We start from the raw sequence: 15,766 nt of genomic DNA on the forward strand, positions 1-15,766 counted from the left end.
GCAAATTAGTGGATGAGGTGTGAAACTCTGGGGAGAAGCAGATTTAGAGGGAAGGAAAAATGACTTATTTTTTGGCCATGATACATGTAGGTGATTGGAAATATCCTTGATTTCTTCATCTGCAAAGGGGGATAATAACAGTACTCCTGGGGTTGTTAGGGGATGAAATGAGATGAGGCCTGGAAAGCGCTGAGTGTTACACCTCTCAGTGACAGGTCCTCTGTGACTGTGTCCTTCTTTGCTTGTTTCCTCATCTCCCAGGTGCCTGGTGAGGCTAATCCGATCAACATGGTGACCAAGCTCAGCCAACTGACAAGTCTACTGTCCTCTATTGAAGATAAGGTACTTGGGGAGGGGAGAGGGGTTCCTACAGCTTCTCTTGGCATCTCGTTGGTCCCCTCTTTGCTCAGAAAATGCAGACTGTGCTCCCTTTGACTGCCTCAAAGATGCTGCCTTCCCTTCGCCTCCCAGCCTCAATGGCTTTGTACATTTATGCCCACAGGTCAAGGCCTTGCTGCATGAGGGACCTGAGTCTTCCCACCGGCGTTCCCTCATCCCTCCAGTCACCTTTGAGGTAAGTGGCTGTGTCCTTGTGCTTTGCAGTTGGAGGCTGAGGGACATTCTCTTCCCTGTGGAAGGAGGGCTTTGGGCTCACCTGTACAAGGTCAAGGAGCCCAGCAACTGAGATTAGCCATCAGTGGAGCCACCTGTGAAGATGTTTCAGCTTTAGAATGGGTGCCATATGAATCTGTGGAATCTCCTTCATGGGGAGGCTCCTCAGGAAAGATTCTCTTGGCCCAAGATGACTTAAACTTTGTCCTCAACAGGGGTAGTGAGTGACATCAAGTGGGACCTTCAAACTGGCTGCATAGTGCCTTAAGGGAGGATTAGGGGGGAAATGCATAACCCATGATTTCCCCAGGAGTGAGTGAGTTAAAAGCCACAGGCTCCAGCCCAGAAATTTGTTTTTCTTAATTATCCCCAGAGATTCTGATGCATCCATTGCAGCCCTGGTCCCATATTCAGAAGCACAGAACGAGAGGTCCCAAGATGTCCTCCCCACAACATCCTTTCTAATCCTGATGATAATTCTATCTTCTGAGCATGGCAATTGTATTTTTCTTAATTGTTATCAATCAATGTTCAATTATTAGTTGTAACAAGGCTCAGGAGCTTAATTCTATTAGTAAAATCCTTCCTGAAAGTAGACAACATCAAATTAATGAGTGTTGTCAGACTAGGCAGTGAATGAATAATTTTCCAGTAGTTCATCTATTTCCTCCACCAAACCTGTTGGTAGAAGAACTAATGTGCACACAGCAGACTGGCCACATTTTAGCAATTCTTGGGAGCTGCCAGTGGAAACCTGGGTGCATGACCCTGGGCAAGGGAGGCTTAGAAATAGAAACCAGGTGGCCCAATATGGGACACCGAGGCTGAACTGGCCAAGGGCTGCCCAGCCATATGGATGAGGAGCTCATGAAAGCCTGGACAGAGAAGTGATAACCTACATCTCTCCCCACTCTTCTTCCCCTCCCCTAATCCTTCCTTTCTCTTCTCCTCCTCTTCATAGGTGAAGTCAGAGTCTCTGGCGCTTCCTCAGAAATTGCAGCTCAAAGTTGATGTTGAGACTGGGAAACTGATCATTAAGAAGTCCAAGGATGGTTCTGAGGACAAGTTCTACAGCCACAAGAAAAGTAAGACCCTCACACCCATAATGCTCATCTGTTAGTGCTCTTACTGACGACTGGTCAGCAACAGGCGGCTGGGGATGCACGTCCTGCCAGGCACATGCCACCCCTATGCTAGGATACCCTCTGCCCCATCCTGCCTGTGGAACCCCCCACCCAGCTCTAGGACCCACCTCTCAGGGCCCCTCCTTCCTGAGGCCTTCCCTGTCCATTCCGCCTCCTTCCTCTGAATCCTGGGGACATGTGGCAGCTCTGTGATGCATTCCTCCCCAGTGGGGGCCAGGTTGATGCATACAGTCATCTCCCAGGGCCTGGTCCAGAGCCCTGCATGCGTAAGGGCTCTGGCCTGAATCAGGCGGCATCGTTAGTGTAACAGAGACTGAGAGACAGTTTCAAGTGCATGGGCTCTGAAACCAAACTGTTCAAATTCACATCCCAGCGCTGCCTCTTAGCAGCTGTGTGACCTTAGACAATTTAACTGCACTGGACTTCAGTTTCCTCATCTGTGAAATAGGTTGATAAGGATTAACTGAATTATCTGCATGTAAGGCTCCTTAGGAGTCTAGCATATAGGAGCCACTCACAACACCCGAGGCTTTATACCATCAAGTAAACTCATCAGTACAATGGGAAATGTTCACATACCAGATGATTATAGGCAAGTTACTGTGGGCCAAGCACTGGGGATCCAAGGCCTCTACCCACACGGAATTTACATTCCAGAGTGTTGAGTGACCATAAATACTCAAAATACAGGGTGGGGCAAAGTAGGTTTACAGTTGTTCATATTAAATACAATACAATAATTAATGAACAATAATAATACAAGATTAAACTCTATTTTGCATACTCACAAGTGTAAACCTACTTTTGCCCATCCTGTCTCTCAACACAATGATGTCAGCTATTGACTAAGTGCTGTGAAGGAAAACATCCAGGGTAGTTGTGAGGAAGGCAGAATAGAGCAGCGAAGATGGATCAGGAATGAAGTCCTTAGACATGACCGTGACAGGCCGTCATACTCACGCAGAGTTGAGACCACAGAGTTTGGCAGGACCACTCTGTCCACTGCCGAGTTGGGCAGGAGAGATGGGGATTTATTGAGCGTTTGAGCAGGAGAGGACTGTGTTGAAAGTGATCAGCTTAAAGCCATACTTTCCTCTTACCTGTCACAGAAAGTGAGTTAAAACTGAAAGGGCGGTCCCAACTCTGAGAAGAGGAAGGAGAAACCTACCATGAGTGAAGAGATTATCAAAGAGTGCCTGATTGTTCTAAAAAAAAAAACCCTTGAGGTTTCTGGGTTGAAAGAAATACCTCCCAGGATTCTGAAAAGCACTGTGAAGTCTTGTCAGCTTAATTCAAAGACTTTTTTTTCTGAACATCTTCCAAAGGCCAGATCTGACTTATAGACTTTCCTTCAAAGAATTAGCAATTTCAAGGTGGAAGCTGACATGTGAGCTTGTTTTAGAATGTATGTCAGAGGCAGGGTTGGCCTAGCAGGAGGATTGATTAGCTCAGCTGTTGGGTGGTGCAAGGCGGCTTCATACCACAGAGATAGCTCTGTCTGGGCTTTGAAGAATTAGTTCACCAAGCATGAGGCAGGGAGGGCACTTGGACTAAGACATTGGCATGTGCAAGGAATAGAGCAGGCTATTAGGGGAATTACATGTTACTTGTGGCCCTAAAGAGAGGAGCAGAAAGAAATGGGGTCCCAGATGTGGGGCAGGGCCTTAAATGCCAAAGTCAGGGCTGGAGATGTTGTCTTGTGGGCACTGACCTATTTACCACCAGTTTAGAACAGTGTTTAGCACAGAGTAAGTGATCAATAGATATATACTGAGTGAATGAATGAGTGAGCTCTAGACCAGTGAAATGCCACAGTTCATGTGGCTGTGTGTTTAGGTGGCTTTTGTAACTGGCAGTGTGGTTGGCTCAGTTGGTTGAGCACTGTGCGATTCCTGATCAAAACACAGGCCCAGATTTCGGGCTCGATCCCCAGTATGGGGCATGCGGGAGACAGCCAATCTCATTGATGTTTTTTTCTCTCTCTCTCCCTCCCTCTCTCTAAAATCAATAAAAGCATATTTTTAAAAAAAACTTGAAGGTGGTAAGATAAAGTTGAGGAAAGCTCCCAGAAAGTAGAACAAATGGACAAAGTGAGGGAATAATAGAAGAGATTTTTTAAAATTAGAAGACCACTTAGTAGGTTCATTATCAAAATAACGTGTCAATAAGAGAAAATGGAGAGTGAGAAAATTTATTAAAGAAATAATTTAAGAAAAATCTCAGTACTGAACAACACCAGTTTCCAGATGGGAACGGTCCATCAAGTGCCCAGCACAACAAAGGAAATTGTTCTACCCTGATACACACACAACATTGGGAATGCTTACAGCACTGCATTAAAAGAAAAGATCCTGAAAACTTAAACGCAGAAGATAGAATTACAGACTGTGTTTGGGGTCCCCAAGGTCACCTCCAGGTTCAGTGATTCTCAGGGGTCTGCTCCTGGTGCAGTCCCATGGGACACACAGTTGCTCCAGCAATGAGGTGTGAACACACATGTGAAGAGCTGTCTACCAGGGAAAGTCATAAGAGATTCAGGTCCAGGACTTTTACTGGAGCTGGTCATGTAGACACTCTCTTGCCTGGCACTTACCCAAATTTCAGACTCCTAGGAGGAGAGCAGGGGTTCAGGCTAAACTATGTTCTTCGTACCACGTAGGCACCGTGAGCTGCTCTTAGCAGCTCAGCAAATGCTGGGACCCCTCCCCAAATCCAAGTTCCAGATGCCAGCCCAGGGCCACCTAGAAAGCAGGCTTTCCAAGGATACCAGTCAGGCCTACTGTGTGAACTCACGCACGCAGGCAGATCAGAACAACACTGAGTTGCTCAGTAGCAACGCTATAAGCTAGAGATGATGAGACAAGGCCTCCAGGGTCTGAGGAAAATTATTTCAGGCTTAGGGTTCTGTTAGTGAAGCGTGAGGGTAAAGTTTTCAGACATGCGAGGCCTCCAAACGTTTATCACCTATTCCCTCTTTCTTGGGAAGCTACTAGAGATGTTGCTCTACCAAAATGAGGGCATAAACCAAGAAAGAGGAAGACACGAGATCCAAAAAAATGGGACGTAATACAAGAGAGACAGGTGAATGGGTTCTTAGATGATGAATAAGGAAGGCCTAAGGTAATGGCTATGTGTCCAGAGATCACCTGTCTAGGGAAGAGAAGGCCCAGAGGCTCTGGGAGAGGCTCCCCCAGGATGATAAAATTGATAAAAAGTGCTTGATCATGTGGAAAAGAGAGTTACAAAGTTAGGACCAATGAAAAAACATGGCGATCATTAATTCCAGGAAAAAACAAAAATCTGTGTAGAGAAACAATCAGGACCTCTCTGTCGGTAGCATTTTTATAGTCACAATACAAAACACTGACTAGTTACCCAGCCATAATTATGATATAATTATTGGAAAGATGATGGGGGGACCGGCATTATGAATTGGTGGGGGCAGGGGGATGGTGGGGGGGGGGGGGGGGACAGGCTGTATGTGTGAAAGAGAGCTAAACCGTCATCTTCCATAGTGTGAAGTCAATATGCAAAGGAAATATTGAAATATTTTAATCTGAAACACCAGGAAATATCAATATAGACATGTTATTTAGAGATGGAGTAAAATTCCAAAAGAACCCATTAAGAGAATTGAAAGTGGTTGTTTCTAGGAAGCAGAACATTAAAGGGAGGTGAGATGGAGGGTTACTATTATATGTACAAATCTTATAGAACAACTTGAGTCTTTTAATCATTGATAGAAATAAAACATGTTAATTTAGTTATAAATTAAAAGCAAAGCAAAAGTAGGAAAGGAGATAGGGAGGAGGATAAAGAAATAAAGAAAGGGGGAAAAGGGAGGAAGACGAGAAGACGATAGTCACGCTCTCTCTGCTCCGACCAGGCCACCTCTTGCCACTCATTCTAAGCATGAGTTTCTCCCTGGAAGAGCAGCCAGGGACAAAGGGACCTGGGAAACTAGGCACACATTTGGTGCTCTGCCTGAGGATGGGAGAGTCAGGGTTGTGGATGGTCAGATGCCAGAATGTAGTGGACACTCTGTACATAGCGGGTGATGAGTAGGTGAATGAATAAGTGAACTTGCATTTCTCTTAAGTCCTGCAGCTCATCAAGTCTCAGAAGTTTCTGAACAAGTTGGTGATTTTGGTGGAAACAGAGAAGGAGAAGACCGTGCGGAAGGAATATGTTTTTGCTGACTCCAAAGTAAGTGGTGATTACTAAGATAGCCGAGAGGGGAATGAGGGATGCATGTTTTCCAAGACCGGCTCTGTGCCTAGAAGTTCGTACCGAGAGCTCACTCAGTTCTCACAACCCATTTTCCACCTAGGAAAGCTGAGCCCAGCTGGGATTTGAGCAGTCACAGCCCCATCGTCTTTCCCCTCCTTCACACTGTCTGCCCAAGAGGATGCATCTTTTATTACTGTGTTTACCCAGCCCCATTGGGAGGCCGTTAGCTTCCCTGAGCTGTACTAGGAAGTGTTCTGGGGCACCTCATACTTAAACCTGAGTCCCAACCCTTGCTCTTTCCATTTCTACACATGGCCTCCTGGAAGTGCGAATTGATTTGTGTGCCTCTCAGTTTTCCAGAAGTAAGGTGCCTGTTAGGACTGGCTCTTGGAGTGAGAGGTAATGCAGGCCAATGGGGATACTCGGGGACTTTGGACATCGCATGGGCAGGGTTCTCTGTGACCTGATCTCACCTCTGACATACCAACCAGGTGCTGAAACCCACCATTGTAGCCTATGAGGCAGGACACAAAGGGCTCCCAGGGCATCCGGTGTCAGCTGGTCACACGTTGGCACTGTGGTAAGGCTCAGGGACAAGGGCTCCCAGTATAGGTTCACAGTGCCCTCTGGGTGACATGGCAGGGTTGAGCTGGTGGGAAGCCAGTGGGGGGCGGGATCTGAGGGTGCCCAAAACTGGCCAAGAGGATGGGGAGGACTATGAGGAATGATAGGGAAGGGGCTGGGAGAAACAAAAAAGTGGGGCCAGACAGATGATGGAAGGCCTGGCTGGGCATCCTTCTGGGCACAGGGACATAGGTCCTAAAACCAGTGCTACCCAATGCTGCAAGCTCAGAAGGGTTGAGACATAGCAGTAAACTGAGGCTCTAAATTTTGAGTATCCCAAACTAAAGGCAGGTTTCCGGGATAACAAAATAAAGACTACTAAGGAGGCTCTGACAGCCTTCCTATATTCTATTCAATTAGTTTCTTCACTTTAAATTATCTTTCGTTATATAAGTCATCTAGTCTCATTAGTGGAAAAGTTACAAATAAGCAAGACATTTAAAATAGAAATGCCTGTCTACCACTAGTAAACCTTGGACAATATATTTCAGGGTAGGTTTTGTGTTTTTTTATAAAAATGTAATGATGCTGCCCTAGCTGGTTTAGCTCAATGGATAGAGCATCCGCCTGTGGACTGAAGGGTCCCGGGTTTGATTCTGGTCAAGGGCACATGCCCGAGTTGCAGGCTCAACCCCCGGTAGGGAGCAGGCAGGAGGCAATGGTTCTCTTTCATCATTGATGTTTCTATCTCTCTCTCTCCCTCTCCCTTCTTCTCTGAAATCAATAAAATATATTTTTTAATGATGCTATTCATATTGTTTTGTCAACAGGCTTTTTATACTTAACAATATATTTGCCCATCTATCCTTCTTGACAAAGTATTTCTGCACCACAATTTTTGAACCCTATAGTATTCTAGTGTGTGGATAACCCAGAATACCATTATGAATTCATTTCCTAAGATTGGACATTAAGGCTGTTTCTCATTTTTTCCATATTGAAACACATGCTATAGTTCCTCGACATGGTGGGGCCCTTGTCCAGTTCCTGAATATTCTCCTGGAGTCTGGTCCCTGCCGCGGCACGGCTGGTCACAGAACAGCCACTTTCTTAGTCTTGGGATCCATTTCCCCATTGCCCGCCTGGAAGTGCGGATTGATTTGTGTGCCTCCCAGTTTTCCTGAAGCTGGCCAAGCACTGTGAGAGTGTAATGTGCGGGTGCAGAGGCCTTTCTGAGTCTGTCTGCCCTTCAATCCCTAGAAGAGAGAAGGCTTCTGCCAGCTCCTGCAGCAGATGAAAAACAAGCACTCGGAGCAGCCGGAGCCCGACATGATCACCATCTTCATCGGCACCTGGAACATGGGTAGGTCCAGCTGCCTCCCCTCCCTCCTGTCGCCTCCCCTTGGGTTCTGCTTCCTGCATCCAGCATCCTCAAAAGGGGGGGTGGGGAACCCGTCTCGCCGACCCCAGCCCACCTGCACAGCCTCCCTTCTAGCATTTTCCTGAGACAATGGGTAAGGGGGCGAGTCCTGGGACTTATACCCCAAGAGCCACTGCAGTGGGTTACATTGTGTATCTAAGTTGGAGAATATTAGGTAAAGAATCTTCATGTGTAGGTGAAGGGGCTTTTGGACACCTGCCAGTCTTAGGCAGCCCACCAAGGGGCCCCAGACCTAAAGAAAGAAAGAACTTCCTTGAGTAGCATTGCCAGAGAGAGAGAGAGAGACAGCGAGAGAAGAGAGAGAAGATGCCCAATTAAATTTGAATTTCATGTAAATAACAAATAATTTTTTGGTATAGGTGTTTACCTAGAAATGCATACATACTAGTACAGGGTGTCCCAGAAAAAATGTATACACACTTTGAATAATTATAAAGGCAGTATTTATTAAAACGTATTTCATTTTCAAAATGTAGTAGAATCTACAGACCTAGTATGTATACATTTTTTGGGACACCCTATGAATACTAACTATATATTTCACTAAATGTATATATTTATACATAAATATATATTATATACCAAATATATAAATATTATATGCTGAATGTAAATTTTACTAAATATTTAGTATAACTCTGCAGCTAGAAATAAGTTCTAGATGTATACTAGCTATGTACTATATACTTATATACTAATATATATTTATATACTAACCGTAAATTATATATTTAATGTGAGTATTCAGCTCAAAATGAAAATTAAGTAGATATAGGATGCCAAATTAAATTTGAATTTCAGACAAACAGATATTGCATGGGATATACTTATTCTGAAGATTATCTGTTGTTTATCTGAAATTCTAACTTAACTGGGTGTCTATCTCCCCAACCTGGTCTGGAACAGAGTCAGGCCCACCCCGGCCTGAAGCAGTGGATAGTCTCCCAGCAGCATCGGGAAAGGAGGGAGTGAAGGGGCGTCTACACACTCATCCTGATTCTCTGGCTAACACCCTCACATCAGACCTTGGCTGAGATCTCTCTTTTGCAAGGAAGCCATTGTTGTCTCCCAACCGTGGGCTAGAGGAAGCCATTGTTGTCTCCAACCCCCAAACCTGTCAGCTTTCGGGGTCATCTTGACAACAGAATGTATATTCCTCAAGTACTGTTTCTCAGTTCCCAATGTGGCTTCAAAGACCAGCTGGTGTTTGATTTCATGTGCAACTAGTTCAAGACACCATGTGGAATCTTCTATGTTTCTAGTCCTTGAAACTTCACATTATCTTTAAAAAGAAATGTATCTGGGGATGATAGTGACTAGTTCTCCATCTAAGGTATTTTGTTGGGTGGCCTGAATGGTTTTCATGTCTGTGTGACTCCCCCACCCCAATCCTTCCCCCACCTCTGTTTGAATTCTTCTGATGTGCCTGTGACTCACTTGGTGTTGGGTTTTGCTGTTGAAGGTAACGCCCCCCCTCCCAAGAAGATCACGTCCTGGTTTCTCTCCAAGGGGCAGGGGAAGACGCGGGATGACTCTGCTGATTACATCCCCCACGACATCTACGTGATTGGCACCCAGGAGGACCCCCTGGGGGAGAAGGAGTGGCTAGAGATACTCAAAAACTCCCTGCAAGAAATCACCAGCATTACTTTTAAAATGGTGAGCAGCTGGCCACGGCCCCAGCTGGGACTCCAGGGGAGTGGGCTTTGCAAGGCCAGCCAGGACATCTTAGAGGCAATGGTGGGCTCAGCATGTCAACTGTCAACTTACAAAGTTGCCCCGGTGCTCAGTGGTTCTCCCCTACCTTCCAGGGCCAGAGAAGGGAACCTGTATTCAGAAATTGATGGGGCCCATGGGTGTTGCTGAAAGTGACAGGTTCCTCTCTCTGCCTTACCTGTGCTTTACTTCATTGAAACTTCGTCAGTCCCGGCTCTCATCTTTAAGATACTTTGTGTCACCTGTGGGACATCCTTAGGAGTCTCCCAAAGTTTAGGGCTTACAGGCAGGGAACTCCACACCTGGGAGGTGAGGACTAGGTGTGAATCTCTTGCTCCGGGGTCAAGCAGTACGCCCTGGGCCCTGGCCGAGAGTCACACCATTGTCCTCCCCATCAGATCGCCATCCACACCCTCTGGAACATTCGCATTGTGGTGCTGGCCAAGCCCGAGCACGAGAACCGGATCAGCCACATCTGCACCGACAACGTGAAGACGGGCATCGCCAACACTCTGGGTGAGCAGAGAGGGCCATCTTATTCATAGCAGGCTCCTGCCAACATGCCCATCCATCCTGTCTGGCCCCACTGGGATGTCCCCAGATTAAAAACAGAGTCTCAGATCCTGAGACCCCCTGGTCCTGGGCAAACTCATCTGGGTCGACACCAGCACTCCAGGGATCTGGCTGACATGCAGGTTCTGACTTAGCAGGTCAGGTGGGGCCTGACTTCCTGCGTTTCCAACCAGGTAGTGTCAGTGCTGATCCATAGGCCCCACCTTGAGTGTCAGGGACCTAGAAGGGGGTCAGCACATTTACTGTGAAGGACCAGAGAGTAAATAATTGAGGATTTGTGGGCCATATGTCACTCCTCGTCCCCACTGCTGTCACACAAAAACAAACACAGATGCATGAAATTAATGGGAGGAGCTGTTCTATAAACTTTATTCATAACACAAGCTGTGGGCTGGAGTTGGCCACAGGTGTAGGTTGCCGACCCCAATCTGGATCTAGACCAGCCGTGGGCAAACTACGGCCCGCGGGCGGCCGGATCCGGCCCGTTTGAAATGAATAAAACTAAAAAAAAAAAAGACCGTACCCTTTTATGTAATGATGTTTACTTTGAATTTATATTAGTTCACACAAACACTCCATCCGTGCTTTTGTTCTGGCCCTCCAGTCCAGTTTAAGAACCCATTGTGGCCCTCGAGTCAAAAAGTTTGCCCACCCCTGATCTAGACTGACTCGGGTGGGATGTGACTCTGAGCTGGTAGGACTCATTGGGGTGCTTCAGAGAATCGAAATAAGAGCAGAGGACCCCATGAGTGTGAGTCTGTGGGTGTATAAGTGAGTGTACACATGAATCTTTCTGTGTGATTCTGTCTGTGAGTGTGTGTGGCAGGTGCCCCACATGGGTGAGGGCAGAGGTGAGGGCGAGGCCAGTGGTTTCTGGGGTTGGAGTCAGGGACAGGACAGTCTCAGAAAGAACAGGAAATAGAAGAATTGTTGCAATCCATCTTGACAAGCTCTCTCAAGTTTTCTGCTGACAAACCACACCTGCCTGGGTCCACACCCCCTCGTGCCTCCTTCCTTCCTGTCTCAGTAGCTGCCCTTTCGTGAAGCCCACGCCCTTCCACTGCCCAGGAACCTCTTCCTAGTGCTTGCTCCGTCTCTACTGGGCCACTCCCCTCCCCCACCTGCCCCTTCCCAAAGAGATGGTCCCGGCTTATCCCCAAGGCCCTTTCAAAGCTCATGCTCTGCCAGGGCTGTCCAGCCCAGACAGAAGGGGAGCCAAGTGGGGGGTTTAAATTTTCTCTTAGCTACATTAAAGAAAACAGGCAAAATCAATTTTTTAAAGGTATATATTTTTATTCATTTCAGAGAGAAAGGAAATGGGAGAGAGAGATAGAAAGAGATATTTTAGGCTCTGCAGGTCATGCAGTGTCTGTTGCACCCACTCAGCTCTGTTTATGGGTGTGGCCATGTTCCAATGAAATGTTGTTTATTGATTCCGAAACTTAAATTTCATATCACTTCAATGATGAGAGAAAATCATTGATCGGCTGCCTCCTGCATGCCCCTTACTGGGGATCAAGCCCACACCCTGGGCATGTGCCCTTGACCAGAATCGAACCCAGACCCTTCAGTCCACAGGCCGACGCTCTATCCACTGAGCCAAACCAGCTAGGGTCAAAGTCAGTTTTAATAATAAAGTTTATCAAGCCTCATACATTCAAAAGATTGCCATTTCAATAGGCATTCAATAAAGAAAATTATTAGAGTTTCCACTCTGTTTTTCTTACCAAGGCTGATAATTCCGATATGTCATTGACACTCAGGGCTCATCTCAGTTTGGATCAGCCACGTTTCAAGGGCTCTGTACGTAGGCTCATAGCTGCTGTATTGGGCAGACCAGGTTCTCAGACTTCATGTATCAAAATCACCTAGAACAGAGGTTGGCAGACTTTCTCTAAAAGGTCAGATCATGAATATTTTAGGCTCTGCAGGTCTCTGTTGCACCCACTCAGCTCTGTCTATGGGTGTGGCCATGTTCCAATAAAATGTTGTTTATGGATTCTGAAATTTAAATTTTACATCATTTTAATGTGTCACAAAATATTCTTCTTTTGATTTCTTCCAACTCTCTAAAAATGTAAAAACCATTTTTAGCTGGCAGTGGACCAGTGTTTATCTACCCCTGACCTAGAGGACTCGGCAAACCCAGAGCACTGCACCCCACCCCAGATCCAGCCGGTCCAGGGCAGGGCCTGAGAATGTGTACTTCCCACACATTTCCGGGTGATGCTGATGCTGCGGGGCCCGGGAACACACTTTGAGAACCGCTGGTCTAGAAGAGAGTAAAGCTGATAGAAAAAGAGGTGGTTTAGGTGCAGGTTTTGGTCTCACAGGAACCTGGAGTTAGCTGGGTAGAAGGTCACTCCCCACCCTGCCACACCCGCACCCCTGGCTCCTCCTCCTCCTGAGTCTTCTTCCCACGGCTTCTGTCTGCTTTTCGCATCCTGCCTACATGGCCTGTGTGGTAACTGAGAGCCCCTACTGGGGAGATGCCAGGATGGGTTACACTGGCAACCTCCTCCCTCGGCCCTTCAGAGAACCCAAGGCTGCTGACCATCCCCTTGCTTTCTTACTCCCCTGGCAGAGTCTCATCCTCTAGGCTGTCACCTGTCGCATCCCCCGCCCTCCCGCGCGCCCCCCCCCCCCCCCCACACACACACACAGGAAGCTGTTTTGCTTCCTTCTCTTCCACTTTCCCACACCTGCTTCTGCCCCTCTTTCTTCATCTTGATGTCCTGGTAAGCGGCAGGTTTGCCTGTTTGACATTCTGACTTCTTTCTCCCTCTCTTCAGGGAACAAGGGAGCCGTGGGGGTGTCGTTCATGTTCAATGGAACCTCCTTGGGGTTTGTCAACAGCCACTTGACTTCCGGAAGCGAGAAGAAACTCAGGTAATAAATAGCATTTGTTCCCGAGAGCCTGTGTCAGGTTTCCTGCCCAGACAGACCTCACGCCTCTGATAATGGCTTCCCCTGTGGTCTCTTCAGAGGCAACTGCAGCTCAGTAGTGACCCCCCGTGTGGATGAGGGCAGAGCAGACATTTCTTGTGTCATTAACCGAATAGACACCTGAATACCACTTCTTTCTAAAGGGGAGAACCTCACCTGGGGCACACTGACAGATGCCAGTGGGTCGTGAAGATAGCCATCTAGAACATTCCCATTGAGCACATGCTCCCAGGGCCCAGGCTGTGGTCTCCTGCAACAGGGCCAGAAATTCAAGTCTCGGTCCTGCCACCCTCCTTCCCCCCCATGCCCCTCTGATGTCCCACCATGGTGGAGTAGGGAGCCCTGTGCTAAGATGGCTGTTTTGTCATTTAATCAGGCGAAACCAAAACTATACGAACATTCTCCGGTTTCTGACTCTGGGAGACAAGAAACTGAGTCCCTTTAACATTACTCACCGCTTCACCCACCTCTTCTGGCTCGGGGACCTCAACTACCGTGTGGAGCTACCCACCTGGGTAAGGAGCTCCTTACCCACTGGGGCTGGGGCTGCGCATCTGGGTGAGGAGCTGTCTGCCTGGGTCTGGGGCTGCCCACCTGGGCGGGGAGCTTTCCATCTGGGTGAGGGGCTTCCGCCTGGATGACCAGTGTCTGACGGGCTGGCCTGCATGGGACAGAGGCTCCCTTGCATTGTCTCAGGGCAGAGGACTATGGAGACACACAGACTGAGCTGGGCCAAGGCAGCTACACCACCTCTGGGACTCAAAGCTGTTCCCATTGCGGAGTGTCCGCCTTTCTTATGGGTTGCCTGTGCTCATGCCTAGTTCCCACATGCCTGTCCCTGCTGCCTCTCTTCACTCCCTCTCTGCCACTCTGTCCTCCCACTGGCGGGGCACACCCCTCAGCCTGCAAGTCCTAGGTTTCCAGGAGAGGCTGAAGTCTGACTCGGTCAGCTTAATTTTCTCCGCAAATCACAGGTCACTGTCCAGCCTAGGGAAGCCATTCTCTAAGTTGGATGCCCACCCCTGGTCCAGTGAGCAGTGGTCAGAGGGCCACGTGGCACAGATGCAGCCTTGCACCCTCGGGGAGGGAAGGGGGTGGACAGGCATGGCCACTGGCTGCATCTAGAACCAGATGAGGTTGTTTCCGTGTTCCTGGAAGGAAGATGGAGCAGGAACCAGACCTAGGAGCAGAACCGAGCCCATCTGCCCAGAGACCTTGGTTAACTGCCTGTTGTATCCGTGTCTAGCTGCCATCCTTTGAGGGGTGGCAGTGGTGGCCAAAAGTGACCTACTTTTACAGAGCAGAGAGAGCCCTGGGGCACAGACAGGCCAATGAAATGGCCTTGGGCCTGTTACCAATCACTGACAAAGCTGGAATTGAACCTGGACCTTCCCACTGTCCCACATCCCTCAGCCGCCTCCGCCTCCCACTGCCACAGCGGCTCTGCAGAGACTGAGCAGCTTGGGGTCCATCGTGATTCCCTGACCACTTCCTCTCCCCTCTCAAGGTGCTTCCCATGGCCCCTTTCCTCCTACTGAGCAGGCAGATGGGAGAGGGGTGGATATCTCAGTCTAAGTGGCTGTCACAGCCATTCACACCCCAGGAGAGGACCAAGTGCATTGGCCAGAGCAGAGGTAACAAGTCTTGGGAGAGAGGACTGCTGGTTTCCAAGGCCAGCACATCCCCTGGATGTCACACCGACTCCCTGGGGTCCCAGCCCAGATCACAGAGGCCCAGTGGGATTTCACATCCTTTCATGGCCTTAGAATAGGCTGGCTCAGTTCCCAAAGAGAGAGCAATAGAGACATACCTACCTACCTAATGAAGTGTTAATAAGATGATATTAAAAGACAGTATGAAAAAATAAAATGCCCCTCAGCAAACTTGGAATAGCCAGGAACTTACGTTATCAGGTTGACATTTCACTATTACAGGATTTTCCCTGTAAAAATGGTTGAGCTAAGCAGCACCAACCTAGCAACCCCAGGTGGGGGCTAGGGTCTGGTGTAGCACCAGGGCTCTGGGGTCTGGTGCAGTGGGCAGCGGGCAATGGCGTGCCTCCTGAGCATGTTGGTGAAGAGGGGTGTCTCACAGTGGCCATGTCCTTGCTCCAGGAGGCAGAACCCATGATCCAGAAGATCAAGCAACAGCAGTACGCAGACCTCCTATGCCACGACCAGCTGCTCATGGAGAGGAAGGAGCAGAAGGTTTTCCTGCACTTCGGTAAGAACTGCCATCCTCCCCAGGACCCCCTCAGCCATCGTTCTGTCTCCCCTTCTCCCCAAATATCCTCACAGGGCGGGGAAGGGAAGGGGAGGATTATGCCTGGAGGAGAAGGAAACTTGGCCAGATGTGAAACGTGGGAATGAAACCAGGGTTTTGTTTGGTTTCAGAGGAGGAAGAAATCACATTCGCGCCCACCTACCGTTTTGAAAGACTGACTCGGGACAAATATGCCTACATTAAGCAGAAAGCCACGGGGGTGAGTCCTCATAGACCCCTCCCCTGCCCTCCACCTCCACACTCCTTGTACATCTCA

The 15,766-nt window shown here is 48.3% G+C and overlaps 1 protein-coding gene across 2 annotated transcripts in view; it reads left to right on the forward strand.

The window, feature by feature from the left end:
- INPP5D (inositol polyphosphate-5-phosphatase D) overlaps positions 1-15,766 on the forward strand; it is a 95,486-nt gene that overhangs the window by 55,179 nt on the left and 24,541 nt on the right. For both annotated transcript variants that reach the window (XR_004969340.1, XM_036319530.1), the window contains exons 7-17: positions 262-342; positions 503-574; positions 1,574-1,697; positions 5,857-5,963; positions 7,812-7,914; positions 9,455-9,651; positions 10,107-10,224; positions 13,074-13,170; positions 13,604-13,742; positions 15,342-15,450; positions 15,621-15,709. Coding sequence is in view for 1 of the 2 variants with exons in the window: in XM_036319530.1 (XP_036175423.1) it covers positions 262-342; positions 503-574; positions 1,574-1,697; positions 5,857-5,963; positions 7,812-7,914; positions 9,455-9,651; positions 10,107-10,224; positions 13,074-13,170; positions 13,604-13,742; positions 15,342-15,450; positions 15,621-15,709 (1,236 nt within the window). In the remaining variant the exon portion in view is untranslated. The remainder of the gene's footprint in view (positions 1-261; positions 343-502; positions 575-1,573; positions 1,698-5,856; positions 5,964-7,811; positions 7,915-9,454; positions 9,652-10,106; positions 10,225-13,073; positions 13,171-13,603; positions 13,743-15,341; positions 15,451-15,620; positions 15,710-15,766) is intronic.

This window comes from Myotis myotis, unplaced genomic scaffold (genome assembly GCF_014108235.1).
Source record: "Myotis myotis isolate mMyoMyo1 unplaced genomic scaffold, mMyoMyo1.p scaffold_m19_p_8, whole genome shotgun sequence".
In the NCBI taxonomy this organism is placed as follows: domain Eukaryota; kingdom Metazoa; phylum Chordata; class Mammalia; order Chiroptera; family Vespertilionidae; genus Myotis; species Myotis myotis.